The sequence below is a fragment of the Corvus hawaiiensis genome, chromosome 11 (genome assembly GCF_020740725.1).
Source record: "Corvus hawaiiensis isolate bCorHaw1 chromosome 11, bCorHaw1.pri.cur, whole genome shotgun sequence".
Classification (NCBI taxonomy): Eukaryota; Metazoa; Chordata; class Aves; order Passeriformes; family Corvidae; genus Corvus; species Corvus hawaiiensis.
Genome location: NC_063223.1, coordinates 6,268,221 through 6,295,987, shown reverse-complemented (window position 1 = coordinate 6,295,987; position 27,767 = coordinate 6,268,221). Strand labels below are relative to the sequence as shown.

At 44.2% G+C, this 27,767-nt stretch overlaps 2 protein-coding genes across 7 annotated transcripts in view; one reads left to right on the top strand and one right to left on the bottom strand.

The window, feature by feature from the left end:
* Positions 1–523, bottom strand: part of SHQ1 (SHQ1, H/ACA ribonucleoprotein assembly factor) — a 39,624-nt gene extending 39,101 nt beyond the window's left edge. Inside the window, exon 1 of one of the 2 annotated variants that reach the window (XM_048316140.1) lies at positions 478–523. The gene's annotated coding sequence lies outside the window, so the exon portion shown is untranslated. Of the gene's footprint in view, positions 1–221; positions 334–477 lie in introns of those variants that run through there. The other variant, XM_048316139.1, reaches the window with a different exon arrangement.
* Positions 524–550: 27 nt separating this feature from the next.
* On the top strand, positions 551–21,030 carry GXYLT2 (glucoside xylosyltransferase 2). 5 transcript variants are annotated; one of them, XM_048315898.1, is made up of 8 exons: positions 551–682; positions 1,047–1,942; positions 10,056–10,245; positions 10,446–10,577; positions 16,269–16,520; positions 17,498–17,621; positions 19,910–20,082; positions 20,702–21,030. In XM_048315898.1, the coding sequence occupies exons 3-8, from the start codon at positions 10,105–10,107 to the stop codon at positions 20,882–20,884; spliced, it is 1,005 nt and encodes a 334-aa protein (XP_048171855.1). In that variant the 5' UTR covers positions 551–682; positions 1,047–1,942; positions 10,056–10,104; the 3' UTR covers positions 20,885–21,030. The 5 variants fall into 5 exon arrangements, with proteins under 5 accessions (XP_048171855.1, XP_048171853.1, XP_048171854.1 ...); XM_048315896.1 differs by having other exon boundaries at positions 551–1,236; positions 1,776–1,942; XM_048315897.1 differs by having other exon boundaries at positions 551–1,288; positions 1,776–1,942.
* The last annotated feature ends 6,737 nt before the right edge of the window (positions 21,031–27,767 follow it).

Below are 27,767 nucleotides of genomic sequence, written 5' to 3'. Positions count from 1 at the left end.
GAGGCAGAACTTTCTGGGTTTCATTTTACGGCCAGTGCTCCTCGTCCTGTCGCTGAACATCACTGAAAAGGGTCTGGCCCGTCCTCTGACACCCCTTGCCGATATTTATGCACATTAATGAGATCTTCTCTCAATCTTCTCTTCTCCAGCCTAACCAGGCCCAGCTCCCTCATCGTGAGGGGTCTCTCCTCATCAGAGAGACGCTCCAGACCCCTCATCACCTTTGTTCCCTCCGCTGGACCCTCTCCTTGTCTTTCCTGCGTTGAGGAGCCCAGAACTGGACACAGCCTCCCTCCGCTGCCGTCACACCGGGCCACGCGCCGACCTCCGGCCGTCCCCCCCCCCCAGCCACCCCCCTGAGGGCCCCCCAAGGGAACAGAGCCCTCGGGGGAGGCGGCTGCGAGCGGGAGAATCCCGGGAACAGCGCCGGGAACAGCCGCCACCGTGCCCGCCCGCGCCGCTCGCTCGCTCACTCACCCCCCACGCCGCCGCTTCCCGCGCCCGCCCGCACCGGGGGCGGAGCTGCGCCTGCGCAGTCGGGAGGGGCCCGCCCCCTATGGCCGCCTCCCCTCAGGGCCTCCGGCCGCGCGTCCTGCGGGCTCTGCGCCGGGGCTCGGTGTTTATAGCTCTGCTCCTTTGCAGAAACGTGCCGCGATTTAAAGAGCTGCTTTAAATTCTCGCTGTCCGTAAATTTGAAGTTTCCTGATGTTTGCAAGCGTTGTTAGAAAGGGAACGATTAACAGTGTGAACGTGGGCAGTGTAACTGTGTAAAGCTAGGTCATTTAGGGTAAAAATCGCAATCTGTCATCTGGACAAATGAAAAGAATGAATTCTTACCTGCGATTGCATAAAATATCTTGCGCAGACGGAACATATTTTATTTCAGCAGCTGCTTTTTATAAAGAAGTGTGGAAATTGAACTTGAGCGGTGGGGAGATGGTTTGTTTCTTTCCTGTGAAACCAGTGGGTAATCCAGTGCTAATTCCTGTGAACAAACGCGCTGTTTCTGTTACGTTTACACTCATCTGTCTTCTCCTTTGCTGCAGGTAAGGTAGAAGATGAGTAAACAGAAGAGTGACCCCACGAGCAGTGTCAGAGTGGGAATTCCCAATTACATAAGGCTCTTCTAAACTACTGGATTAATGCAAACATTAACAAGCGTGAACAGCAGGCATATCCTGATGGATCAAAAGAAATACAGCATTAAGGAGAACAAGAAGCTTCAATAGCAGAAAAGTTGGTATAAATGCTATGATCTATTAAATATAGCACCTAATGTAGAATTAAGGTAATTTTTCTGCCTTCACACCATGAGAGGTATTCTGGTTCCAGGTAATTGTCCACATTTTTAAATGGTACTGACTGTCTTCTTCTTACTGCCCCCTCTGAAATGCATTCAAATATTTTTCCTGGAGGGAAAAAGCATAATTATGTAACCTTTCCTAATAAAGTTTTCTTAAAAAAAAAGAAAAAAAAAAAAGTAGACAAACTTCCAGGCTGGAAATCCAGTGAATATGACATCTCTTTATGAGAAAACTTCTTCATTCTTGAACTGAACTGAACCAGCAGTTCAAGTACTGCACAAAAATTAAATAATTTGCTTCAAAATAGATAGTTCTCCCTTTTAAATTTCTCCAAAATTTAAAACTGATGGATGGTTTTAATGTTCAGCCGAAACTTCCTTGTGTCCCAGTGTTTCACGTGCAGAAACTGAAGATGCATGGCATAGAAAAAGCTTTTTTTTATATTAAGAAGTTAATGCTCTCTCATTTCAGATGCTGATTTGGCTTGGACCAAGGCCTCAGTCATGTCCTCAGAAACTTTTGATGCATTTCCAGAGAACTTGAGTACTAATGAACTTTTGGACCTTGCCAAAGTAATCTGTAATAAGTGTATTGGACAGGAAGCTGGATTATGAACCAGTAACCACCATCTTCTCTGGGTAAGTTCAAATTTGCAGGACAAGTCTGTGAAAGATAAAGAAGTTTCATCTGAGAATTTATTCTTGTCTAACTGATACTTTCCAAGACTGCCTCGGAATTATTTTTTTAAAGCCTAAGAACTCCCAGCCTTTTTTTTTCTGTGCTAATACCTTTGTTGTAAAAGAACTATTTATATACTGATTTTAGTGAAGAAAGCGGTGCATCGGGCATTCTGCTTTTCCATCCAAGTAAAGGATGAAGTAGCATCTCTAATGAGTGTGTCTTGCTTTCTTCTGTAAAATAATACATGCTGAGTTTTTTTAGAACTGTAATGAAAAAGTTTTATGTGAAAACGTCAAAGACTACATCTTTTAGTGCATCTTTCTGATGAGGGGACTTTGGCTGGTGTATACTTAATGGAGCACTGAAGAATTAAAATGCATTACTACAATGTTTTGGGCAAGTAATTAGGACAACTTGCTGTCTGCTTGAGAAATAGAAACATGAAGCTTTGCAATTTATAAGCACAATTGGCTCTAGGTGGCTAATAATAATGAGTAAATCTGGCTGCCTTGGAAATGGTAATCCAAACCAACTTACTAAAAGGGCTTAATTTACACATCTAGAGAAGAAAGCGATTGTATTGATGATACAAAAATCACACATTTGAACACCTTGAGGATTGCAGCAGGTTGCTACTGCTACTCTTTTTCATTAAGTATAAAGTTTGGTAGGGTTTTATTATAGTGTATATATTCTCAGGAAAGAGCATATGTTTATGCATTGTGGTTTTTCTGTAGTTTCTCATTTAGTATTGCTATTTTCTCTTAGCATGGAAGAATTTACATTGTCATATCTGGCCACAATCCGAGTTGGATGAAACTCTGAAAGAGTAGTTGTTCATTGCATTTGGACTGGTGCTAAGGCAAAGTACATTTTGGGATACCACTGTTGAAAGCATGTGCGGTCAGCAGTGTAAAATGGACAGGCCATTGCCAAGTGAATGCCAGTGTCACTTCCAGTGGTTCCATGAGGGACACGTGAGGCTCCTCCAGTACTAAACCCTGGGAGGGACTTGTGAGGCTCCACTTTCCCTTCCCTCCCCATTCCAGCGTTGGTGTCTCCACTCTTTGCACAGCTGGTAGTCCAGCTCCATGGGGCAGCAAGAATTCTTGTATTTCTGTCATCCTCTACATTTAAAGGTCATAGAATATGAGCCCAAGTAAGATTTATTTCTGTGAAATTCAGTGTTACGATTTCTGCTGATATCCCACAGAAGACTGCTAGGATGGGTCACATGGGGACAATTTCAAAGCCACCCACAAGTGAGTGAGCGCTTTGTTCCTTTACAGTTCTACAAGTATTGCACTTTATCGTGTACCTGCCTTCAGTGCAGGTGGAGTGAGAAATGCGTACCGTCTGTAGGTGATAAACTGGGGCTGCAAGGCGGAGGGAGACTCGGTTTCCCTGTTAGCACAGCCAGAGGAAACTCGCTGCCGAGACGAGTTTCCCCTTTTTCTCCTGCTCACCTTGCTGTGCACGCTCACGCTCTCCCGGCACTGCCCACCCGTGAAACCAAAGGCACCTCTGAGTAGCCGCGGTCCGTGCCTGGCGCTCCTCGCTGCGCCGCCCCGTTAAGCAACACCAGACTCTGGCACGGCCGCTGCCCGCCGTGCCGGGGCGGTCCGGGGCCGGGCGGCTACTCCAGACAGTACGGTAGGCGCGGCCCGCCCCGCCCCGCCCCGCTCGGGCCGGGCTGTGCGGCCACGTCCCCGCTCGGGCCGGGCTGTGGCGATGCGGCCGGCGGGACGTGGCCGCGCGGCGCTGCTGGCCCGGCCGTGCCGCGGTGCCCACCCGGCCATGCGGCCGTGCTGACCCGGCCATGCGGCGGCCCTGCAAGGTGGCGGCGGCCCTGCTGTGCCTGGCCGTGCTGTTGCTGCTCTATCTGCTGGCGGGCAGCGCGGCCCCGCCGCCCGCGCCCTCCGCGCCCGCCCGCCGCCCGCCGCGCCTCGGCCGGAGCCCCCCGAGGAGGAGCCCCGCGGGCGGCGGCAGCGCCAGCGCCAGGTAATGGGGGCGGCTCCATCCCCCGGCCCCTGCCCTCGGGAATTCCCTGGCCGCTGTGTCCGTGCCAGCCCCACGCGTGACCCGCCCGCCCCGCGGGTCCCCTCGGCGGTGTCGCTTTGGTGCCGGTGCGTCGGGCACTTCTCTCTCCCAGATGTTCTTCCCCCACGATTGACCGGTGATGAGAGACCCTTGTGCGAACTGCCGGGGTTCACAAGAACAGACTTTCCCCTGCGTCTTTCCACCGGCAGCGTAGTTGCCAGAGATGCCACGAAAGCGCGTGGAGGTTTTCCTTGTGCCCGAGCGGGGGGTTCCCTCCTCTGCGTGAGCAGCTTCTGAAATAGCGGCTTTTCCATTAGTTCTGGCCTCGTTTCGGGGTCTGACATGGGCAGTGTGGTACTCGCTGTCCGGAATGAGAGCTGCTGTCACCTCGGGAGCTGCACTTTGCGGGTTTTCCAGGGAAAAGGGAGGGCGGCTGGTTATTGCCGTGTGCTGCCTCTGGGTTCCAAACTGTAGAGGCACTGGCAGATTTTAAGCTTTCGAGCTTTTTGTTTTGAATGTTTTTTATATGTAAATTAATTTAGCAGAACTTTAAAGGAGTTTTAAATCGTGGTGTGTTGTGTTTCCTCTCCCAGCACCTTACAGGCAGGGTATTTTTTAAAAAACTAATTAATTGAGAAAGGGCAGCTTTCGGTGGGTGGAGGATTTGTTTTCCCCTTTGCATTCCAATTATATTATGGTCAGTGTGACCTCATATTTCTAATTAACTTGGTATGTCTTTGTGTCTCTGATTCATGATTTCACAGAGATGTTCTGAATGAAAGACTATTCCTGTTTTTTGAGCTCTTACTCCTTAACTTATTAAAGCAGTTGGTTTCTCCCCAGCATTGTTGCCCTACTGAATGCAGGAGATGTTTTCTGGGGCTGAGAGTGGGCCACGGACAGAATTCAAATGCCGGTATTAAAGCAGGATTATTTCCACTAGCAACTGTACCTCCTGAAGTCATTTTTCTTTAAGGCGTATCTTTGTGATTATCATGGAAAACAAGAAGAACACTGAAGGAGGGAGTCCGGAAAGTATGGAACTGCCAGAGAGTGTAAACAACCATTCCATTTCAATGAGCTTTTCAGTGGCATCTTGTTTCACAATTTGACGTTATCTAACTTTTTGATTATTTGTTGACTTTGCAAGTACTTTTCACAAGGTCTACAACACAACAGCAAAAAAGGAGGAATTCAGTATTCAAACCATGCATGTTCTTCAAAATTTTGGGTTTTTGTGGGGTTTGGTGGTTATTTTTTTCCCCTCATGATCCTGCGCCATTGGCCCCAGCAGGAATTTCTATAACTGAGAAGCACAATTCTGTGGGTCCTGTTCAGCCACTTGCTGAAAGATTCTCCATTGTGTTAGTTAGTACTAAAATTTGCTCAGGTGAGGGTATCCATTAAAAATGAATTTTTGTGGGAGGTGTGACATAAGTGTTTCAAGTGGAGGTGATGCTTGCCTGCTTGGAAAGGTGTCAGGTGGTGGGATCTGCTGGCCTTAAAAAGCCTGATCCAAGCTAAACTGAAAGCCGGGGGAGGGGGGGGGCTTGAATTTGGATTGTAAGAAACAGGTCATGATTATCATTTTAATTCTTCCTTATGAGCAAAGGAACATTATTTTTTAATTTGATGTGAGAAATCCCACCTTGTCTAGCAGATTCCTTCATGATAATAACAAATCTGATCAGGACCATGTAAGATCTTGTGATGTGATCACAGTGTACATGCTTATATGAGACTGCATGATTGATCAACAGAAACTTAGTGAAGTTCTGTCTGCGTGAATGTAAAACGTTTGAGTTCAGTTTTGCCAAGTTGGTTTGTGTAGTTGGATCAGAGGATGCAAGTTTTGGGCTCAGCTCAGAAACAAAGGTGTTACTTAGGATTTGTGTTTGCTTCATGAGAATCAGCATCTTGCAGGGAAGATGTATTTTAACTGGGATTTGTAATACTGCTTTCTGTAGTCACAAAAGAACAGAAGACATCAGGTTTTAAGAAGTGCAGAAGTCTTGTATAGCATAAGTAGCTGTACATGATAAAAGCTTAGTGTAGGCACACGTCATTAGCTGGCTGGTGCTTCACAAATGTTAGCAATGACATTCATGTGTCCTGCTTTGGTCATTAGATAATTTTGACAAATCTAAGTAAGTTTCTGGTTAGCTTTGAAAACTTGATTTTTCATGGTGGTTTTAGTGCTCATTTCTCTTGGAAGTAGCAATTCCTATGCCTTCAGTAAGACCTTTTTTATATGCAGAATTTTAAATACATGCCAAACCAATGTGTGCGAAGTATCAAAAAGAAGCAGGATTGTTTTACGTTTGAAGGGCAGATGTGACCACGCTCTCTCTTAAACCAGCATGGCAATGCTGGGGAAGTGAACCTTTGCCAGCACATTTAGTTCCCTGAAAGTAACTTTTTCAAAGCAAAACATCTCTTGCATGGCAACCTGTCAAGATACTTTTTCTTTCTGTGCAGCCTGTGTGCACACACATGCAAGCTTGGCTTGAGTTTGATAATAACATGCTGAAGCCCCAAGTATTTCATACTTGTTTCATAAAGAACCCACTTCATGAAAAGAGAGAGAAACATCCATTCTGGTTTTCAGTGGGTTTCCCTTTCTCTGAGTTGTAGGTGGAAACTTCAGCCATTTTTGGATTGATGGCAGCTACAATTGGTTTTGTGCAATTGCTGCAAAGTGAGAAATGTTGAATTAAAAACATTTATATTTCAAAGTGTGCAAGGAAATGTGTTTAATACCATGGAGCCGCTGTTGGGACATTGCCTCAGGGGTGGCTTTCAGGGAAGGAGCCTGTTCAATGAATCACCAGTTTTGATACAATGCCTAAATCTACCCTTGTTTGTGCTGCAAAAGTAAATGAGATCATAATAGGAAGAAGGTTTCAAAAATTAACAACTATATTGCATTTTGGAAGTGTCTGCATGCATTATCTTTCTCTCAGGAATAAATTTGAAGGCTTGAATAGATTAGCAGGCTCAGTAATGCATTATTTTGAACGGATTTGGATTGATTTAGACAGGTTTTGGGTTAATTATGTTTGAGACACTTTGGCTGTGACTAATAAGAAAATTACATGTAATCTAAACTTTAAGACCTAGGAATGCACACTGTTGTGCTTGAGCACTCAGGCTGCTCCTGCTGTGTCAGTGCCTTTCTGAAAAAATTGTATGTAGTAAATAAAATACCAGTGAGCAACTGGATGGGAGTTGCTCTGTACTGTTGGAAGGTCTTTGCTATAAACATTTTATTGTGCTCCATCTTAGTGAGTTCTGTCTTCAGCCACTCCATGGGGATGTGTTCTGCAAGTATTTTGTGATGCTTTCTGGAGTGCTTCATCTTTGTTTCTGTATTTGTTCTTGTCAAACACATTAAACTTTAGGGCCCAGGTCTCTGCATTGCTTTTGATGCATTTAAACATTTAATTTAGGTTATAAAATCCAACTACAGACTGTTCATAACAGACAAGTTGAACTATAAAGGAGTGAATGTAAATGTTAGGAAGAATTGACTAATGATAATAATTGCATTACTCTGTGGATCTATGGGCTTTTTAATGTCTTGGGAGTCTCTTGGGGTAAGAAATTCTTAGAACTGTGACAGCTGTTCCCATTTTACAGGTAGGACAACTTGGCTGTATCCTACACATCTTTGTCCTTTCATCCAGCTGTTGTTCCTCTCTGTCCCTTCTGTTCTCCTTGCCCTGTATGAGGTGCTTGTATGATCAGAGGAGGGAAGAAGAGCTGGGATGTTCTTTGCCATGATCTGCATGTCTGCCCTCCAAGCAGTTTGACTTTGCCTCTACACCTGCCCCTTCTCAGGCATCTGGATAATTGTTATTTTTTGAAGGCTAAGTTAAAATTGCAGTCAATGCATCCTGCTGTGGCACTTTTTTATCTCCCATTCAAGCTCACCTTTGTTTTCACAGTCCTCTAGGTTTCTTTAGCTACTTTTAAAAAAAACCAAAATGATGTGTCCCAAAATTCTTCTTTCAGTACCTCATTGCTACTTCTCTCAGTGGTTATTGCCCTCAGTGTCCCAGATTATGACTGATGTAGTTCAAATAGCTCCTTTTTCTGGGATTTTTATTCCAATTCAGGCCACTCCAGAGTTCTGAACCCCTGCACTGTTGGTAATTCCTCACCTCCAAGGCTCAGCTTTCTCTCCCACACTGTCTATGTTGGATGTCTCTTGTTATCCCTACTCCCATGGGCCTTCCAGGCATTCTGCTTTCACCAAGGATTGCTTCTGCTGAGTCTGTCCGTTGGAAGTGCTGTCCACACATACTGGATTTTTCACTGCAAAACAGCTGTGTAATGCAGAGCTCACCATGGCTAAAACTGCCCCGGAAAGCTGAGTGCTTTGGTGTGGGGTTTTGAAATGTTGCAATAAAAGTGCAGGGTTTAGTCCCTCTCCCAGTGAATTCCATTGCCAGAAGCTACATCAAAGCAGCTCCCAGACTGTGTATGGCTTGATTTAGAGACTCAATTAAGGAGAAACATTAAACAGATAGGGAGAAGGGGGAAAAGGTGATCTGTGTGAGCAGCTAATTATTCACTTCCATAATTCAGCGATTTTTACACTTATAGGTTGGAAAGTAAATACCACTTCACATAGATGTAGTATTCCATTATTTATACACTGATGAAATTGGGGGTTAATTAAGACTAAAGCAGAAGACTTTAAGCGCTTAATGAAATATGTTGCTTTGTATAGTCAGTGAAGTGCCAGTGGCTGGTGCTCCTTTACACAGAGGTGGGTTACTCTGAAGGGTAGAACGCTGTTGTTAACACAGAGCAGCACTTCAGTGTCTGGAAAAAAATAATAACAGCTTAAAACTCTTATTTTTCTCTTTATTTAGAACTTCTGTTTGTAGCATTAACTTCGGTGATGAATCGTGTGTGTGTAATTGTGTGTGCTGAGCAGGGGCTGGGATTGATGTCCTCTGCTCAGAGGTATGTCCAGAACAAGCAGTGATCTATGGTTTGCCTTTTGAACTCTCCTGGAATGATTACTGTGCCTGGGATTTAGTTGCTTGGTCAGCTCCATCCCGTGTAATAGAGGCTAAGTGCCATCTGTGCTGGAATGTGGATACACCATGGTGGAAGCATTCCTGGAGGATGCAATTTTTACTTCCACGCTAAACACAGAACCAAGAGAATATTTTCAAAAGGTCTTCAACTCCCCAGGAGAACCTGATTTTTCTGGCTAGCAGGGAGCTTCAGTGTGCCTCTTACTGTGCTCCCTGTATCTGGCTGAAATGTACTTAAAGCCGACGCAGGTGGGTGCTAGGTGAAAATCCCACAGTTTGGCCCTTGGAATATAGTCTGATTCATCTGGGATGTGACTGTATTTGTTTTCAAAAATCTCTGTTTTATCAAAATCTCATGGATTCCATGGGGTGAAATGGACAGCAGTCCTTTGAAACTCTGCCAGTGCATTCAGGCCAGGATTAAGGCATGCATCTTTAATGGCAAAAAATTAATTAACTGTTAGAACAATTTACATATGGATGGAGTGGGGGGTTTTTTTTAAAGTATTGATGTCTTCTTCCATTACGGGCTTGGAAATGAAGTTGCTGGATGCCGTTGTGCCATCTGCATTGTGTTAGAAAGCTGGCTGAGTAGTTGTAACTCTGTTCTGGCTTCCTGACCTCTGGGCTGGGGAAAGAGCTGTCACTTGCACGGAGCAAGGTGGTGTCTGGTTTGAGGTGCTGTGGAATTGGCTTCATCGGTGTCTGTAGTGCAGTGATTTTTGCAAACGCAGAAATGTAGGAATAACAAAATTTCTGAAAATAGCCTGTTTCTTTGTGCTGTGATTGTAACACTATTTATCGGTCCCGTTGACAAAAATTAGCATGCCATTTGCATGTTTGTGGACATCTAACCAGAAAAAAACTCCCGATCCCTTGCAAAATGATGCTGAAGGAAAAAATCAACCACCCTGATGTCTGTTAATGTGGGATACTGTCTACCTCAGTAATTTTTATATGCCTATCTCTGAATTTTCAGGAAGCCTGGGGAGCAGAAACATCCAAAGGAGCCCCCATCCTTGCAGTGCATGCATCTGGCAGTGGTGGCATGTGGGGACCGGCTGGAGGAGACGCTGATCATGCTGAAATCAGCAGTTCTGTTCAGCAACAGGAGGCTCTGCTTCCACATCTTTGCCGAGGATTCCCTTAAGCCTGAATTTGAGAAGAAGGCGAGTTTCTTTGTCATTTGGTAAATAAATAAATGAGTTAGTGATAAGTTGTAAATTTTTGCGAAAAATTAAATTGAAATCAACGAGTAGCAGCTGAGAGTGTTGTTTACTGTACACAGTTACAAATTCCTTATGCATGCATTTTTTTACAAAAGCTGTATAACGTGTAGTGTCTAATTTCCTCCCACCATCTCTTTCAGTTAAAGGAGTGGCCTTCCTCATATACAAAGAAGTTTGAGTCCAACATTTACCCAATAACCTTCTCAGTAGGAAATGCTCAGGAATGGAAAAAGTTATTCAAACCATGTGCTGCCCAGCGTCTGTTTCTTCCGGTAAGGCAGCTGGGTTTCTGAGTAGGTTGCTTCAGGAAAAGGTTAATTCCACAGAAAGGAAGCTTTGCTGGTGTAATACTAAAGCCATTTTCAGGCTGAAACATCTGCTTAAAGATATTTTAGTCTGTGCTTAAGACACTGTAAAAAAAACCACAGAAATCCAGCCTGGCTTTTTCCTGGCTAACAAAGGATGTGTGTTTCTGATTTGTCTTCAGTTCCTAGGGCTCTCCAGGCTCCAGAGAGTGTGAGAGCTCTCTCAGGGCAGATCTTTTGGGGTAGATGCTGCGTGCCTTTCGTAAATAACATTCTTTACAACATATCCTCTTTACCCACCATCTTCCTTTCCATATGTTAGCCCTTAAACTGATGCTCTCAGCAACCCCTTTTCCCTGAGTTCTATTTCTTTTTTCCAAGACTGTCAGAATTGCCCTTAAGGTAATAATTCCAGTGTGTTTGAAGTTGGATTTCATGCAAGAGCTTGGTGTATCCTGGGATCTTCAAGTTCACTGAAAAGTTGTATTATACTCAGTGTCATAAACTTGGAGAGAAGTGTTGATACCAGTTTTGCATATCAGAAGTTGAAAGAACATTTGCATAAAGCAATTTCTGTGGAACTGAGAACATCTATCAAAAATATCTTGTGGGTTGCTGTTGATTGGGGTGACTCCAGTGAAGTGACAAGCTGTTCACATAATCCAGATTTCTTCATCGCTGTCTTAGGAGAAGGGGGGGGGAGGGACAAAGAAATCTTTCCCCTCTCAGATGGAAGCAATCAGGAGACAGCTGCACGTCCAGATACGTAGCCTGTGAATACATATCTGAGAAAATATGTGCTGTCAGCAGTTCTGCTGATCTGCCATTTAGGGGTGGACTATCAACCGCACAAAGGCCAGATGGGCTGGAAGTAACTCCAACTTCAGCAGGGGTCCTCTCTCCCCTGAGTAAATATTTGTATCACCTGGAAAAGAATCCCTAAGTGTTAGCTTGTTCCATACAGAGTGCCAGGATGTACTGGGTAAACAGAAATCTCTGTTCTTCTGTGGTATTTTCTGTCATTTTGGAATACTAATCATAGGAATGATTTAGCTTTTATTTCTCATCACTGTTCGGATGACAGAAAGGGGATATGCATTCATGCTGATTCCTTCAGGCTGGACAGTGTTTTTGTTGATTCCTTTTTGTCCCTCACGTTGCTGAAGTTCTCCAGTAATGTCCTTTAAGGAATATTACACTGTTGCACTCCGTGTTACAAAAATGAGAGGGCAGCTGGGACTGTAGATGTTTCTTTCTCTAGGGGCAGTTGCAAAACGCTGTATGTGGTCAGGCTGAGGTTTATGGCTTTGTGTAGGAGGGGCTGTCCAAGAGGAGTTGCAGCTGACACGGTGTAGTAAAGTTGTGGCTGATGTGGGTATAGTAAAGAAAACAAGCTGTAGTCGTAGCTGAGGTGGTAAATGTCCCGTGGGTCCCCCGAGCTTTGGTGCTCAAGTTCACAGGCTGATAACCTTGGGCTGTTTCTGGGTAATTCCAGCCATTATTTTGGTTTTTTGGTGTTTGATAACTGGGTTCTGATATCCCATTTGAAGTGTCTGCACACATTGGGAGCAGAGGGTTCCAAGTGTTACTGTTTAGAGAACTAGTTTGACTTTTATTTTTAATAAATACCAGCAAAATATCAGCGTAATTTTTTTCTTACCCTTCCCCGTACTGAGCATTTTTCCCTGCAGCAGCATGAAATGTGCCTGGATTTAGGGAGGACCCCAGGAGAGCAGTAGTTGAGTTTATCAGCTGTTTAGCTCTCAGTTGTGCAAATTGTCTTGCTCCTGATAATGCTAAGCCCGAGTGGAATGTGAGTCTTTGATTCACAAGTGCCTCTCCTGCCAAAGAAATCTCCTCTGCAGCACCAGCAGGCGTGTGAAAGTGGACAGGAAGGTCTGAGGAATGTGTTCAGGGAAAATAGGGTAAGAACCTTTCAGTGGTTTTACCCACTGATGAAGGTAGAGCTGTGGGATGTGACCCTGTGGTTTGCAGTACTGAACCGTTCTGTCCTGGGCAACAGGTTGAGGTGCACATTTCCCAACTTGTTGAATCTACCCAGGATGCTGAAATATTAAGGAAGACTGTACAGCATCTTGCATTTTTTAGAGGCATTTTGAGACATCTGATCACATTTGCCACTTAGATGCAGGGGATGTAGATGGAGGCTCTGTGTAATCTCACAAGTCAATCTCCTGCTGCACTCTGCTGCAATAAAACCATCCAGGGCATTTGCAGAGACACCGGGAGGAAGATGTGGATCTTTTTGTGAATACAGAATGAAACTTTAACACTAAACTAGGAGGGCAGTGCTCTCAGCAGTCACTTAGAACTGGTTTGTACTCCTGGCATGGGTTTTAAGGCAGCAGGTGAGGGATGTCTTCTGGTCCCAGGGATGTTGGTCCCTTAGGGCTGGCTGCAGCTGTCTCTGTGCTGCTCTTCTGGAGCTACCAAAACAATCAGATAAAGTATCCTGAAATGCTTAATGGATTTTTGGATGAACATTTAGAGTCCTTCTGAAAACACTTAATCTACTTAAGAGCTTTTAAGATAGATTAGCAATATCCCTGTGTTACAGCTCTCCTCTTGAGGGATGCTCAAGTATCCAGCCCAGTGGGAATAGATGCCAGGGCCTTATCTAGACAAAAGTCTCTGCTGTAACTTGAGTTAATCTCTTACTACAATGAGGTTTAGTAACTCAACTTTGTGGTACTGTTACTCCGGCATCAAGCTTTGTGATTTGTCCCTAATTTTGGATAAAGCTGTGCTAAGCTGCCATATGAGCCCTCACAAACCCTTAGGTAGCCCAGCTTCACAGTACACCAGCGTGTGTTTACTCAGGAGTGTGTTATTCCTTGCCAACCTTGCTAACACAGAGAGAATCTATGGAGACAGAAGTTGTGAAATCAAATTACAGATAATTGAGTATTTAAGTGAAGTGCCAGGCTAAATATAGCCAGTTCTGTGCAGAACTTTTTGACAGATTTACTAAGAATACTCTGTATAGCTAAAAAAAAAAAAAAAAAATCACACTTTTAAGCTGTAAGTGCCTGTAGAACAAGGGGAAGACAAGCACAGCAAGCTGTGTTTCTGGCCATCCCTTTCCAAAATCCCAGGCTGTCAGGTGTGTCTGCATGACTTGTGTGAGTTCAGACCTCCAGACACAGCGTGGCAAAACTCCTGCTCCAGCTCACTGCGTGTCGCTTTTAACCTGCGCTGCAGGTTCTGCTCTGTGAGGAACTCCTACAGCTGCAGTTGGTGAAATTAAATCCCCCCTATCCAAGGCACAGCCAGGAGAGATGTGAGCAATTCAAACTGACATCTGCAGGGTTTAAAGGAGTCTTAACATGTGAAAGAGAAAGTGTGAAGGGCTTAAAGGAGGTAACAGAGCTCTTTTTTTAGCCGGTTGGGTGTCACTGCAGGGCAACACCTTGGACACAGGAGAAGGAAGAATCTTTTGACCAGCAGAAAGGAGGGCATGTGAATCCTGAGAGGAGGAATACCAGGTAGGGTCAGGTGCTGGTAGGTTGCCATTGCACAAAGAACTGAAGTACCTGCTTGAATCTGTAGGAAAATTGTTACAGTCTGTGGACTTCCACAAACTTAAATTTACTTGTGCATTGAAGGCTGCTGAAAGAATGTTTTTCTGCAGGAAGAGGCAGTGGCCGGGCTGTCACTTATGCCTGGGGAGGATGACAAGGGTCTGTAGGTACCTGTTAAATTTCCCCCTGAACTGGGGTAAGTTTTTCCTGCTGGAAAATGCCTGAACTTGTCTCTCTACCAGGACCCCCTTAGACAAAAATCTTACATGGTCTGCAGTGTGCTGTGGTCTGCAGTCTGCTCTGCTTGTGTTCCAGAGTTACCTCCTGTCTCAGATAAAATTTTGGGTGATTTTTCTTTTTTTAATGTATTTTGCTTTTATGTGACTTCGTATAGCAGGCCCCTATGAATTAGGTAGTGCAGAGTAATTAATACACAATATCCAGGATATCCTTATACTGCAACCCTTTTCTCCTTTCAGGCTGTCTGTCTTCTATTGATTTGCTGTTACAGTAGCTGTCTTTTTTATTGGTTTGGTTTTTTAGTACTGGGCTTGAGGATACTTAACATCTGCAAATATTTACTCTGAGCTCTTAGTGTATTATTGAACTGTTTGTCACTCATTTATTGATACCTCCACATGCTGGTTTGTGGGTTTTTTTGTGGGAAAATGCTGTTTGCTATAATCTTCCATCCAGGCAGAGCGATCTGGATTGTGTTGAATGTGATTACTTGGAGTTTGTTGTAAGCATAACTTTTGTTTAAAATGCAGAGACAGTTCCTTCTCCTGCTTGCTTGCCCTGTTCTGTAGGAAGAACATGTAGTTATCCTGTCAGAAATACAGGTCAGGGATTTGTTAAACTTGACTAAATGTCAGTCTGAATCCCAAGGTGTTCAGTCAGGTGAAAAAATCTCATTTAAGTCTTTACTCACGGATTTGGCATCTTAGTGGATTCCTGTTGAGCATGCTTAGAGGTGATATTTTTCACTCACTTGTTGAAAATCCTAATGTTCACTCTATTTCACAGGTAATCCTCAGTCCCAATACATTAGAATTTATGTAAAACCCAATTTCTTTTGGTAGAATTTCCTGTAACCTGCATAAATAGGAGAGTTTGTCATTGCAGTTGGATGAGAGAGCGGTTGTTGTGTTCCACAACATGGTAAAAATCCAAAGCCTTTTGGATTTGCTTTTCAAAGAAAGAGAGAGAAATAAATAGGGTTTTTGGCTGAAACCAAAGTAAGAAAATTTCAGTCCTTCGGGAAATTTTGGACAGTTCTACCAATTAATGAAGAAGAGCAGCAAGAATGCAGTTGGAACTGGTGGTCATCTGTAGGTAATGATCTTTATTGCTTTAGAAAGATTTGAAGCACCAGATCATTTGTCCCACCGTGGGATACTAATGAACGAGTGTGTAAGGATTTGGTCAACCACAAGGGGGAACATGGTCAGCAGGAACAGCTGGAATATCCTGGCTCTAATCTGCAGTTTACACCCTTGTGACCTGACCAGCTGTACTGTGGTTATTCCTCACACAGAATCTGGTAACAGAGCTCAGAATACGACCTGGTATGTTCCAATGTGACACTTCTGTTTAACATCCAAATTTTGTTCTTCAGGGGGATGCACATATATTTGTGGTCAATGGGGTTGTCTTAATTAATGTGAAACAGTTGTGTATATTAATACTGAATATAAGCTTAGAAGTTTTCTGCTCTCCTGAGTTACTCTTTCTGCCAGTGGAGAACACTGTATGCTTCACCACTTAGAGATCTTGAAAAGAGCTCTGTAAATATATGTTACATACATGTAACTTCTGAGCAGATACTAAGTAGTCCTTGCAGGTATTTTTGGGAGCTCGGTGGATTGCTGCTTTATGTGAAGGTTAATCCAGCCCCAGTGCTCTGGTAGCTGTTTCATTGTGCAGTTCAAAAAAACCCCACCGCAAACAACAAGCCAATAATCTGATAACTGTTGTTCCTCTGTGTAATTACATTTAGCTGATAAATCAATATCCTCTTCCAAATTATCAGTTTAAAATAAAGGTACTTTGCCAATACTCTTTTTGTTTGTTGTCTCACTGATTTGTTTCTCATCTCGCTGCGCAAACCCCAAAGGTGATTTTAAAGGACGTGGATTCCCTGCTTTACGTGGACACTGATGTGCTGTTCCTGAGGCCCATCGATGACATCTGGCACCTTCTGAGAGAGTTCAACTCCACCCAGCTGGCTGCCATGGCCCCGGAGCACGAGATCCCCAAGATAGGCTGGTACAGCCGCTTCGCCCGTCACCCTTATTATGGCAGCACCGGCGTCAACTCCGGCGTGATGCTGATGAATTTGACACGGATCCGCAGCACTCAGTTCAAGGTGAGAACAGATGCAGCTGTTGCAGAAGCTCAGGATTGGTGTATTTTTCACATCTTGGAAAGCTTAGTGTAAAATTACTTAAAGTTCGTAATACAAAGAATCAGAGAAATATGGAATATGTATAATTGGATACTAAAAGCAATTGTGAACATGATTACTAAAATAAATGAAACTTCCTCAAGGCTGGAGCAGTGAGAACTTGCAGCTGAAGCAGTCTGGTAGCAATGTTAAAAATGGCTTCCCCAACTTCTTACTTTTCCCTGAAAAGATACATGAAAGAACAAACTCAAGGCTCTTCAGCGCAGTTGCTGTCTTGTTTTTAAAATTGGAAAGCTTGATGTGAGTACCAAGAGAAACTGGGAATTTTTGCAGCTGTTGTAAATAGACTTTTGCATCCTGGTGCAGATAAATGACTCTGTGAACTGGTGTAAGTGAGAAGGGAACATTTTCACGACAGATCCGTGTTATTGAGCACATATTCTGTAATCACTAAAACTTTGCTTGCCCCAAGTGGTTCCTCAGGCAAGGCCACAGGTTTCCTGCATTTTTACAGGAACAGCTGGAGTAAAAAAATAAACAACAAACATTGCTCTTGCTACCATAATTCCAAGGGAAGATGACCTTTGGTCTATGTTTTTCCTTGCTTTTATACCTTGGTTTTCACCTTGTCCCTGCATTTTTCCACTTTTTTACCTTTTTCCCCTCCTGTTTCTTGGAATAGAAAGACTGTGAATAGCAGGAGCTGACATCAGAGCTGGGCCCAGGAGACCTTGTTTTCCTGTTTAGACTAACACAGTGGGTTCTGTTGTTACAGCCCTGTCCATGTCTAACAATTCCTGGCAGTTCTTAATTTTTCACCTGGGTGTCTGACATGGCTTAGCAGAATTTAGAGATATCTCTGTGTGCCCCTCTCTAAGTCAGATATCACAGCACTGATCCTGATATTAACCCCTTGCTTTTGTTTTCATGCCCTGCAGAACAGCTTGATACCAGGTGGTTTGACTTGGGAGGAAATGTTATATCCATTATACCAAAAGTACAAAAATTACATTACGTGGGGAGACCAGGATTTGCTAAATATCATTTTTTACTTTAACCCAGGTAAGGAATGATTCTCGGAGTTGTGATTATCTGTGCTGAGAAAATACCTTGAACTTGATTCTTTTTAAACTGCTATTTGTTATTTATAATATTCATAAATACTCTGGTATGGAGTTACTGTGTAACTGCAACCTCATAGGATTTATAACCTATAAAAATATTTCTGACATTACTGCAGGTAATGGGGCTTGGACTTGGTTCCATTGAATATGTAAATCTGTTTTCTGGAAATTTGAGAAAATGATGAGGTATAAAATTAATGATGAAGTGAAGGGGTGAACTTCACGTTGTGTCTGTGCTTCAGGGTGTCACTGGACCAGGGTGTAGCTGCAAAAATGTTTTTGTTTCATATGTTTATCTGAATGTGAAAGTGCCAAACTTCCTGCAAAGCTAAGGCCTGCTTTTCTGAAATTCAGCTGACTTGTGATACTTATGCATATAAGTAACAAAGCTAATATAGACAGAAAGTGGAGACAGCCGTTGGAATATCTCATCTAAAGCAGCTTCCAGCCTTTGAACTGAGTGACCCGGCCTCAGCAGGCACCAGGATGGTGTCATCGATGTCCTGCTGGTGAGAAATGCAGGGATTTAAACATTGGAGAGTAGCAGACACTTCCCAGAGAAGCTGAGAACCTTTTTTCATGTTTCTAAATGGATGCTGAGTATCCATCCTTACTGCTTTTCCTGGTTTCCTATGTGACCTTGTCACCTCAAGTGATCTTAAGAATAAAACAAGTTTGGAATTATCTTTATTTATTCTGCTCCCTTTTCTTTTTCTCTAAGGAGTCACAGGGTAGGTAATTGGATGTACCCAAATCCAGGCAAATTGCAGGAGTGAGGAGAAGCAAAGCAAAAAGCAAACATCTGTTTACTGCAGACAGATGTCAAACATCAGTGTCCCTGGTACACCATATATTGCCCCCAGTCCTAGGGAAAAATATAGTGGGAATTAATTTCCAAAAATAAATTAATATTATGGGAGTATGGTCTCCTGGAGAAAGAAAAAGATGGAGCCAGACTAGTGAAGTCAAACTCAAGCTGCTCACTGAAGTGTGCAGGAAAAAAACAAGGATTGTAAAAATCCTTTAATTTTGTGATGAGTGTTCTCTGTCAAAGCCACATGTGGGGACTCCTCTGCACCACAGTCTGTCCTTTTCTTGGAACCGGTAAAGAATTTTTTATGAATTGCGTAATATCAGACTGCTCAGGAAAAGAAAACAAAAGAACTGGATACAATTAACACAGAAAACTGGACTTTCTGGGGTCTTAAGCTCTGGGTTGTTGAGACTGCCTGGGGAGGGAATTGGCCAAGACTGCTGCAGGTGCCTTTTTACAGATGTGAGTTAAAACCACAGAGAACTCTGTTACCTGGACCTGAGGAGCTGCTGCCTTTGCCCATCTCCAAAGACTGCTCTCCCTTCCTGGAGAACTCTGCTAGAGAGCCCTTAAGGGAAGAAAACGTTCAGAAAGTTTTTCTGCTGCTTTTCAAGAACCACATGGGACCAGCTGCAGGCTTCCCGGGAAGCTGGGAAAGGCCAAGGGAAGAATTCAATCTTCAGTGCTTCTGCCATGCCCTGCTGGCACCAGCCATGATTCATTGTTCCCCAAGGCCGAGGCAGAAAGGTTGCAGGGACTGGAGTGATTTATGACAAGCAGATTGCAAGCACTGTGTGCACAGAGTTTAAAAAAAATCACCAGGAGAAAGGGAGTTATGAGCCCTTTTGAGAAATTAGGTTCATCTCTAAATAACCTAGACCTGTGAAATTAATGGATGATGACTCTTTGGAGGGCTATGGATAAAATACACCACCCCTTATGCTCTGCTGTGTAACAAATTGCCATGGCCTCTGTGACAGCTTCAGCAGCAAACACTGGATGTACTTTGCAAGTTTTCCCTTGCTGGCTCCAGGAAGAGTCAGAATTTTTCATAACCCTCATTGCTGTGTGTGCTTCCCAAGACCTTCCTGTCACTCCAAAAACTCCTTCCTATGGCAGAGGGCGCTGGACAGTGCTGCCTGGTGTGTGCTCTGGTTCGATTCTTCCACTTCAGCTTTCTGGAGGGCTTCCTTGGGTTGTGTTTGGTCCCAGATTTTGTATTGTCCTGCCTGTTCAGGACCAACAGCTGGGGTGTGTAGTTACCCATGAGGGAAGGAAGTGTCTCTGCTGGGGATACTTGCAGAAGAAGTAACTGAATATTTCCTGATCATCAGTCCCAGGTTGGTTTAATTCACTGTAACTCTTGTCTGATTGTCTTTTCTCCTTGCGTGTGCCCTGGCCAACGTGGGCAGAGTGTCTGTACGTGTTTCCCTGCCAGTGGAACTACCGGCCTGACCACTGCATGTACGGCAGCAACTGCCGGGGGGCGGAGGAGGAGGGGGTCTCCATCCTGCATGGCAACAGAGGGGTCTACCACGACGACAAGCAGCCCACCTTCAGGGCCCTCTACGAAGTGATCCGGGATGTAAGTGCTGCCTCCACAGAGCTGCTCCTTCTATCTCAGGGTGGATTCCTGCTCCATTGGGATTGCTCTGCCAGCGAGCAGGCTGGGTAGTTGTGTTTGAGTAAAACCCATCAGACCCAAATGAACATGGTTACTTTGGCCTTGTATGCATTAGGGGTGGTTCAAACATTGCTCCTTCGTACATAGTAATCAAAAAGGCCAATTTTCTGTAATACTGAAGGAAGAAAAAAGGTGCAGGAGTGGAGCTTCTCATGCTGGGGCTGCAGCTCTGGTCCATAAATTGCCAGGGAAAGCTTGTCCTCCCTGAGCACCTGGAGCCTCTGGGCACATGGAGGGCAGAAGCTTGTCCCACAGACACCAGTGCCTGTGTGCACTTAAGGTGTTGTCTACATACAGCTCTGCTTGCCAAAACTCCTGTTTCCTTACAGGATCCTTACGTTAATAAAATTCCTGTAAAAGCACACTCTCAGGCAGGGTGTGAAGTGATGGGGTTGGTGACACTTGGGCAGGTGAGGGACAAGACGTTTCCCACCTATGGAAGGTTTTTCTTACAGAAACTTATAAAATGCCATTTCACAACTAGTGAAAACTAAAAATTCTTATTTCTTCTTTTCTTTAGTTTCCATTTGAAGACAATCTCTTCCAGTCCTTGTACTACCCTCTGCAGTCGAAGTTTCTGGATACAGTGCACACTTTATGTGGGAGAATTCCACAAGTATTTTTGAAGCAAATTGAGAAAACTATGAAGAAGGTCTATGAAAATCGTGTCATTGTCTATTTGGGGGCCAACCACAGATACTAACTGCAGCTCTCTTCTTACACAGAAGTTTTAAGTCTTGTACTCCATTTCATGAAGGGTATAAATGAAGAATATGAACTCTTTGACTGAAACTCAGAATTAAAATATTTTTTTATCCAATTTCCTAATGACCCTTGAAATTACAAAAAGCAGGAAATCCTAGAAGCCTACTGAGATTGTTGCTGAGAACAGCAGGAGAATCCTTTCTTTGTGGAGTACAGTTGTAGCCTGCCTCCCCAGTCCCTTACAGTTTAAGAATATATTATCTGGCTTGGAAATGTGAATTGCATTAGGCACAGTCCAAGACTATTGTCAATGAAGAGTACAACCCCAGGTAATATTGATCTATTTTCCTCTTTAATTGCTATTCCCTGCACAGTAGTAGCAGTGTTTCACCACCAGACAGTTTTCCATCTCTGCCTCGGGAGATGGCCAGTGCTGCCCCTGACTCCCCTCTCCTGCATGGAAATGTATTTCTGCCTGGCACTTCCATTTCTGGGATCATAGAACCACAGAATTTTAGAGTGGTTTGGATTGGAAGGAACAATCATGGATATCTTGTTCCACCCCCTGCCATGGGCAGGGACATCTTCCACTGGACCAGGTTACTCCAGCCCTGTCCAGCCTGGCCTTGAATACTTCCAGAGATGGGGAGTTGAGAGCTTTATGCTGGGATCATAATGAATAGTCTCAAAGTGAAGGAGTATACAAGATGCCTTTGATGTTTATTTAAAATACTATATTTAGCCTAAATTTCCGAAGTGTGATCATCTTGTGATATGCACAAAGAGCTTCTTTAAATTGCAGTAGCTGAAAGGTGCTTGGGCCCGGTCCCTGGGGAACTGGAAGTGAGGACACTCTTACAGAGCAGCGATCCAAGAGCAGACTCACTCCTTCAGAGCAGTGATCCAAGGGCAGACTCCCAGAGGGCATTTTCTAGGAGTAAGCCCCAAGGGTGTGTGTAGGAGTGCTTCAAGGAAGCAGCAGAGAAAATGATGTTACTTTTCAAGTCTGTTCAGCAGAAAACATCAGCCACGACTCGGAACTGCTCACTTTTGTATCTAACAGGCAAAGTAGGAGCGGGGTGAGCAGGGTGAGATAATGAAGCCTTCCCGTAATGAAAGGAAAACTGGCACAGATGGGATATCCTGTACACATATCATGCGTTTGTCAGAGAGAAATGGTTGGGGGCTGTAGATGAGGGAAAAGATATGTTCCCAAAGTTAAAACAGGATTTCTGAGGAATTGCAATTTTGGGCATTCTCCCCTATCTAGTCAGGGCTAATACAGAGTTTCATAAGAAAACAGACTCCAGGAGTCTTCCTTTTGTCTCACACATTTCTCTCTCCTTGTATGGCAATTCCAGAGAGGAGGGAAAACACGACCTTGGTGCCATCCCAGGCTGCCAGATAAGATGTGCACGGGATGGAGTTCCAACAAGCTTTTCCCAGACCCTGGAGTGTGGGAGTGTCTGTGACACAGCCTGGCAGAGAGCAGGACTTCAGGCAGCTGAGCGGGGGAGTGTTGGGACAGGGGCTTGGAGTAGGGGACAGCGAAACTGCCGGACCTCACAGGCGTGACAGGAACAGAAACCTTGTTTGCACCTCTGCTGGAAACTGTAATCACAGTTTGATTAAACAATGTGTTTTGACTCCAGCCCTTATCTCTCAGTGTTTGCCACCTCAGTAAATTGACATGTGAAGGACAGAGGCAGCTCGACTGTTGTGGTTGAAAGCCTTGGACTGAGGCTTAAACTTGAGCTGAGATGCCTTTCCATCTTGCCTTAGGATTTTCTATTTCAGCTGAAGTTGCAGTTGCCAATTTAAAGAGAGTACACTTCTAACTACTGAGAGAAGTTTGAAATGTAACCCAAACAAGCATTGAAGATTTCAGAACCAGAAGGCAGAGAAAAGAATGGGAAGCTGCTGATTTAAAAACTTTAAAATAATGTATGACAGGTAAACCTTTAGGCCAGCAATTCTGAGAGCTTGTATAAAGTATTAGCTTACTTTTTGGTCTTCATTTTCAAGTATCAGGGTAAAGCTGACACAGGTCTAACGAGGCTGGATGAGCTGTGTGCTGGGCAGGCTGAATTCCTGATTTCCATGGTGTCTCCAAGCCACAGAAAGCTGCAGAGCAAAGTCTTGCTGCCCAGACAATTGCAGCCCCAGTGCTGAGGCTCTGGAGTTTTGGAGGCCGTGGTTGTGTAAGCTGTGATTCAGCAGAACGCTGCAACTATGGGCACATTCAAATGAAGGAGTGGAATTCATTACAAAACAAAGGCATTATTGCATATGAACTGATTAGAGATTAAAGCAGTGCTTTTTATGTTCACAGGAGGTGCTACATTTTATTTAGGAAGAACTGAGTTATGTTCTTAACAGCTATTAAATATATGAAGTATTTGCTTTAACATGAAGACTCTTGTTAATGTAATATCAGCTGGCAGGAAGAATGGGGGAGGTTCCCCCCTGCTGGGCTTTTTCTGAGGAAAAAAGCAATAATTTGAGCTCTCCAAAGTGTTTTAAAACAATTATGTAACTTTGTTTTTTGTTGTTGTTAGAATTATTAATTTATATTTTACTACAGCTCCCAAAACCATGGTATATTTTAGTTTTAACAGTAGTTGATTGTAATATTCATCTTACTTAGAAACCAGTTTTAATTCATTTTGTATTTCATTCTTGTGGCTAATTCCATGTTAATTAGCCTTCATTTATCTTAATAATGGGATGTGTAAATACTTACAAAGACTTTATGTCCTCATTTCCCCTTCCTCTCCTGTATTTTAGTTATTTCCAATGGTATAATTGATAGAGCTCACCAGCATTTTGCTTAAAGTGGAAACTGGAAACTGCTCAGTGTGCGTGTGTGCACAGCAGGAGCGTGTGTGTGAAAATGTCCCTTTTCTCGTCACTGAATTGCTTGTGGATTTTTCTTTGACAAGTGCACTGATTGTTACAGCTCCCAAGGAGGCTGAGCAGTGCATTTCCCTTAGCTTACAGTACAAATAAATGAAATTTTAAGCAAGCTCTGTACTTTGCTAGTTTTCTTTTAAATGCAAGATTTTGTGCTGGTCTGGTTGGGATAGAGTTTTGTAGGTGTGATGTTATAGCGTGTGTATACAGGGTATGACAGCAGGGAACACAGATAAATGTTCCTCTTTTACAATTTTACTGTAGTGAGAGAGTCTGATATTGGATATAAAGAGACAAATACATTTAACTTTCCCCAGAGTGCTCGTGTGTCATGCTGCAGCTCCAGTTGTGTTACGGTGAGCATAGATCAGAACCTGCTCTCAAAGGAAACAAGGAAACTGAAGTTTTACCTTTTACTCTTTACTGTTTCTCCTTTATGTTTCACTCTTTGGAGTCATTTAGCATCATTTCCCCTTCCTCCTTCTTGTATGCATTTTTTTGACGTTCTTGTGTGGTCACTGCTGTGCTGTCCTTGCTTGTGACATGTCTGTGTGACAGAAACTTCTGGGCTGTCTGTTCAGCCAAACCCTGGTGCTGACACTGTTCCCAACTGGGTGGTGGGTTGGGCTCAGCCTCAGCTCTCTGAAGTCAAAATAAGAATAAAACTGGCATTGACATGGATGGGCAGAGGTGGGGCCGGCTGTAAAACACCAGCCTGTGTGTGGGTTCTGGGAGGGCTGGGGGTGTGTGGGGTGTGTTACACACTCACAGTCACACTGCTCAGTGACTGAAGGTTTTTCACTTGCTCCAGTCAGTATTGCTGTGGGGAGAAGAGAGATTTTCCAAGCTGGGAATAAAGTACAACTAACTGAAAGAAATAAATCTTGACACTTTATCAACTGTCAGAGAATCTTTTTCTCCTCTCCATCAGGTACAATAAAATGTGCTGGTAGTAAATAGAGAGTGAGCACCCCTCCAGAGGTGAGGTGGGATGGGACAGTCACCAGGATCATCCCTCCAGAGTCTGGAAACATTCCCCCACTGCTCTTGAGGCAAGTGCTTGTTTGTGCTGGGATAAGCCTGCACCTCCCACTGGCATGAGATAAGGAATTGCTATCTGAGCTTCAAAAGAAAGAGCAGTATTTGGAAACTTTGCTTTCATTCTGGATCGGAATAAAAACCAAACTGTCAACGCTCCCTTTGAAATGAAAATGGAGACAAAACACCAAATTGAGAATCAGCATTGAAGATGAACAAAGCACTTTGTTAATGTTTTCTTCTGAGGTAAAATATTTTGATTTGACTTTTACATTTCTATAAATGTACCTTAGTTGCTGCTGTTACTTTGTGAAAACTACAGTATAGCCCAAAAGTGTTTAAGTTTTGGTAATTAATACTGAAGAAATGACATGGCTCGTTATTTTAAAGACCTGTTCTTCTAGAAGCATCTTTTCCTGAATCCTTCTGAAAATGTTAATCCCCTCCTGTGAAGGTTAGAACTGTGCACAACAGGTTCCTTCTCAGGGTTCACACCTTCAAAGCAAGATCTCCTTCCCATTTTGCTCAGTGCTTCCAAAGGGCACCATGGTTCCTCACACCTGAGGCTCCAGGTGAGAAAACAAGTTTGGTTTTAGTCTGACTGGTCCCGTAGTTTGTGGAGTGATGTCAGGAAGCTCCTGTTGCAGGGATATACTGGGAGGAGGGTGTGAGAAACAGCTTGAAAAGAAAACTGGACCAGCCAGTTTGCCATGGGGTCTTGGATTAATAGGAGACAATCCCTGGGGACTGGCTGGGGTCAGTGGCTGAGCTAGGAAAAGCCTGGAATGTTTGTCACATCCAACTATTCTTTGTTTTTTTGTATCTCCTCTGGGTAATCTTTCAAAAGAAACACCAACTCCCACAAATACCATTTTCCTGTTTTCAACCTCTTTTTTTTTAAGGCACTGTGTGTGAGCTGTTCTCATCTTTCAATACTTCCAAGTCTTCCAGATTTTTTAAAAGCGTGGTAAAGATTTTTATTCATTTTCTCAGAGAAGAAACATAATTTGTCTTGAGGTGGCTGTGATGTACTTTAAAGAAAAAAAAAAACTTTCCCTCTCTGGATGGTTCAGAGATCCATGATTTTTAGTGTCATGTTACTGTGCCATACTCAGGTTTCTGCAGCTGTAAATTAAACCAAACAAAATCCCTATGCTCCTTTTGTAAATCCTTTGATGTGTATTGATGTACAATATTTTCTGAAGACCTAAGTGGGTCTTCAAATACAAGATTGTTCTCATTTTCTTATTGTTCTCACTGGATTCTGCTGCATCTCACTCGATGCTATATTGAATTGCTACAGTTTGTTTCAAAGCACAACAATCAATTTTGGTTCAAACTTGGTGGAATACCTTACAAATTGCTGTCACACATCAGTGAAGGGAAACTGCTTTAAGTAAATTTGGGTCAGGGATCTCTAGATACCTAATCTAAGCTTCATTACTGAGAGCAGAAGTAGCTGTTGGTCTTACACCCCAAATAATTTTAATTATTGATCCATGCCCAGGGGCTGGACAGCCTATAACTCTCAAAAAGTATGTTTTTAAATCTAAAACATAAATCTTAACAAGGCTTTGTGTAAATTCAGTGCAAGAAAAAAAACCAACCTGGATTGTAAAACAGTTTCTCATTGTTCTTTAGTTCGATGTTTAAACCACCCCATCTTCCCCAGCAAGGTGATTTTTCTTATTGTTGGATCTCAGTGAATAGTCTACAAGTAGGCTGGGAACTGACACAAAATGAAATCATCCGCTCTGTGTACATTTTTATTACAAGGTGTGTCAAATACCTTACAAGGAGTAATTATCATTTATGTTTCATTAATGAAGAAGCTCAGGTGTGATTGCCTCACCCCTTTGCCTGAGATCACACAACAACCCGATGATGAAACTTACCTACAAGGTTTTTGTGTTCTAGGATTATATTTAATTGTTTCATCTTTAAAAATGGAAGGAAAAGGTGATTCGCTGTGAATTGAAATCTTTCCCAGTTAGTAGAGGGGGCTGGCCTAGAGCTTCTTATCTGCCTCACCTTGGGACCTTGGCCAGGAAGGAGTGACAGGGCTGCCAGGGCTTCACGTCCTTGCCTTAGAGCCAAGTGCTGGCGATGGGTGAGCGAGGGGATCATCCCAGGAGCACAGGGAATGTGTGCCAGGGTGGGAGAGATGGGAGGAGAGTCTCTTGGAGGAGTCTGAGGGGAGACCTCATGAGGGGAAGCGGAGGGGCAGGTACCGATCTCTTCACTCTCGTGACCCGTGACAGGACTCGAGGGAATAGCATGAAGCTGTCGGGGAGGTTTGGGCGGGATATCAAGATTCGACCCCCAGAAGGTGGTGGGGCACTGCCCAGGCTCCCCAAGGAATGGTCCCGGCCCCAAGGCTGCCAGAGCCCCAGGAGCGTTTGGACAACGCTCAGGCACAGAGTGGGATTGTTGGGGTGTTTGTGCAGGGCCAGGAGCTGGACTGGATGGTGGGTCCCTTCCAACTCGGCATATTCTGTGATCTTCTTAAGAATAGAAAGACAGGCACGTCCCTGCACAAACAGGGATTTGGGGTGGGCGGGGGTAGCGCGGTTACCCTCAGCCGGAAAGCGGGGCGGAAGGCACGAGAGCTGCCTGAGGGGCCGGGGTGTGAAGGGGGAAGGCTCTGCGTTCCCTCCCCCGAAGATCTGCATGGCAGGGCCGGCATGAGGAGGACGATAACCCGCAGCCCGAGAAGAAGACCAGAGCCGCCCTCAGACCGTCCCTGCCGGTCAGTCGGGAGGACGCTGCCGCGGAGCCTTTCCCGCCGCCTTTCCCGCCCCTCCCTCACGGCCGCTCGGCTCCGCCCCGTCACGCGGGGCCTCCCGTTAACCCCGCCCCCGCCGCGGGACCGCCCATTGGCCCCGCCCTGGGGCCCCGCCTCCGGCGGGCGGGGCCGAGGGGCCGCGGGG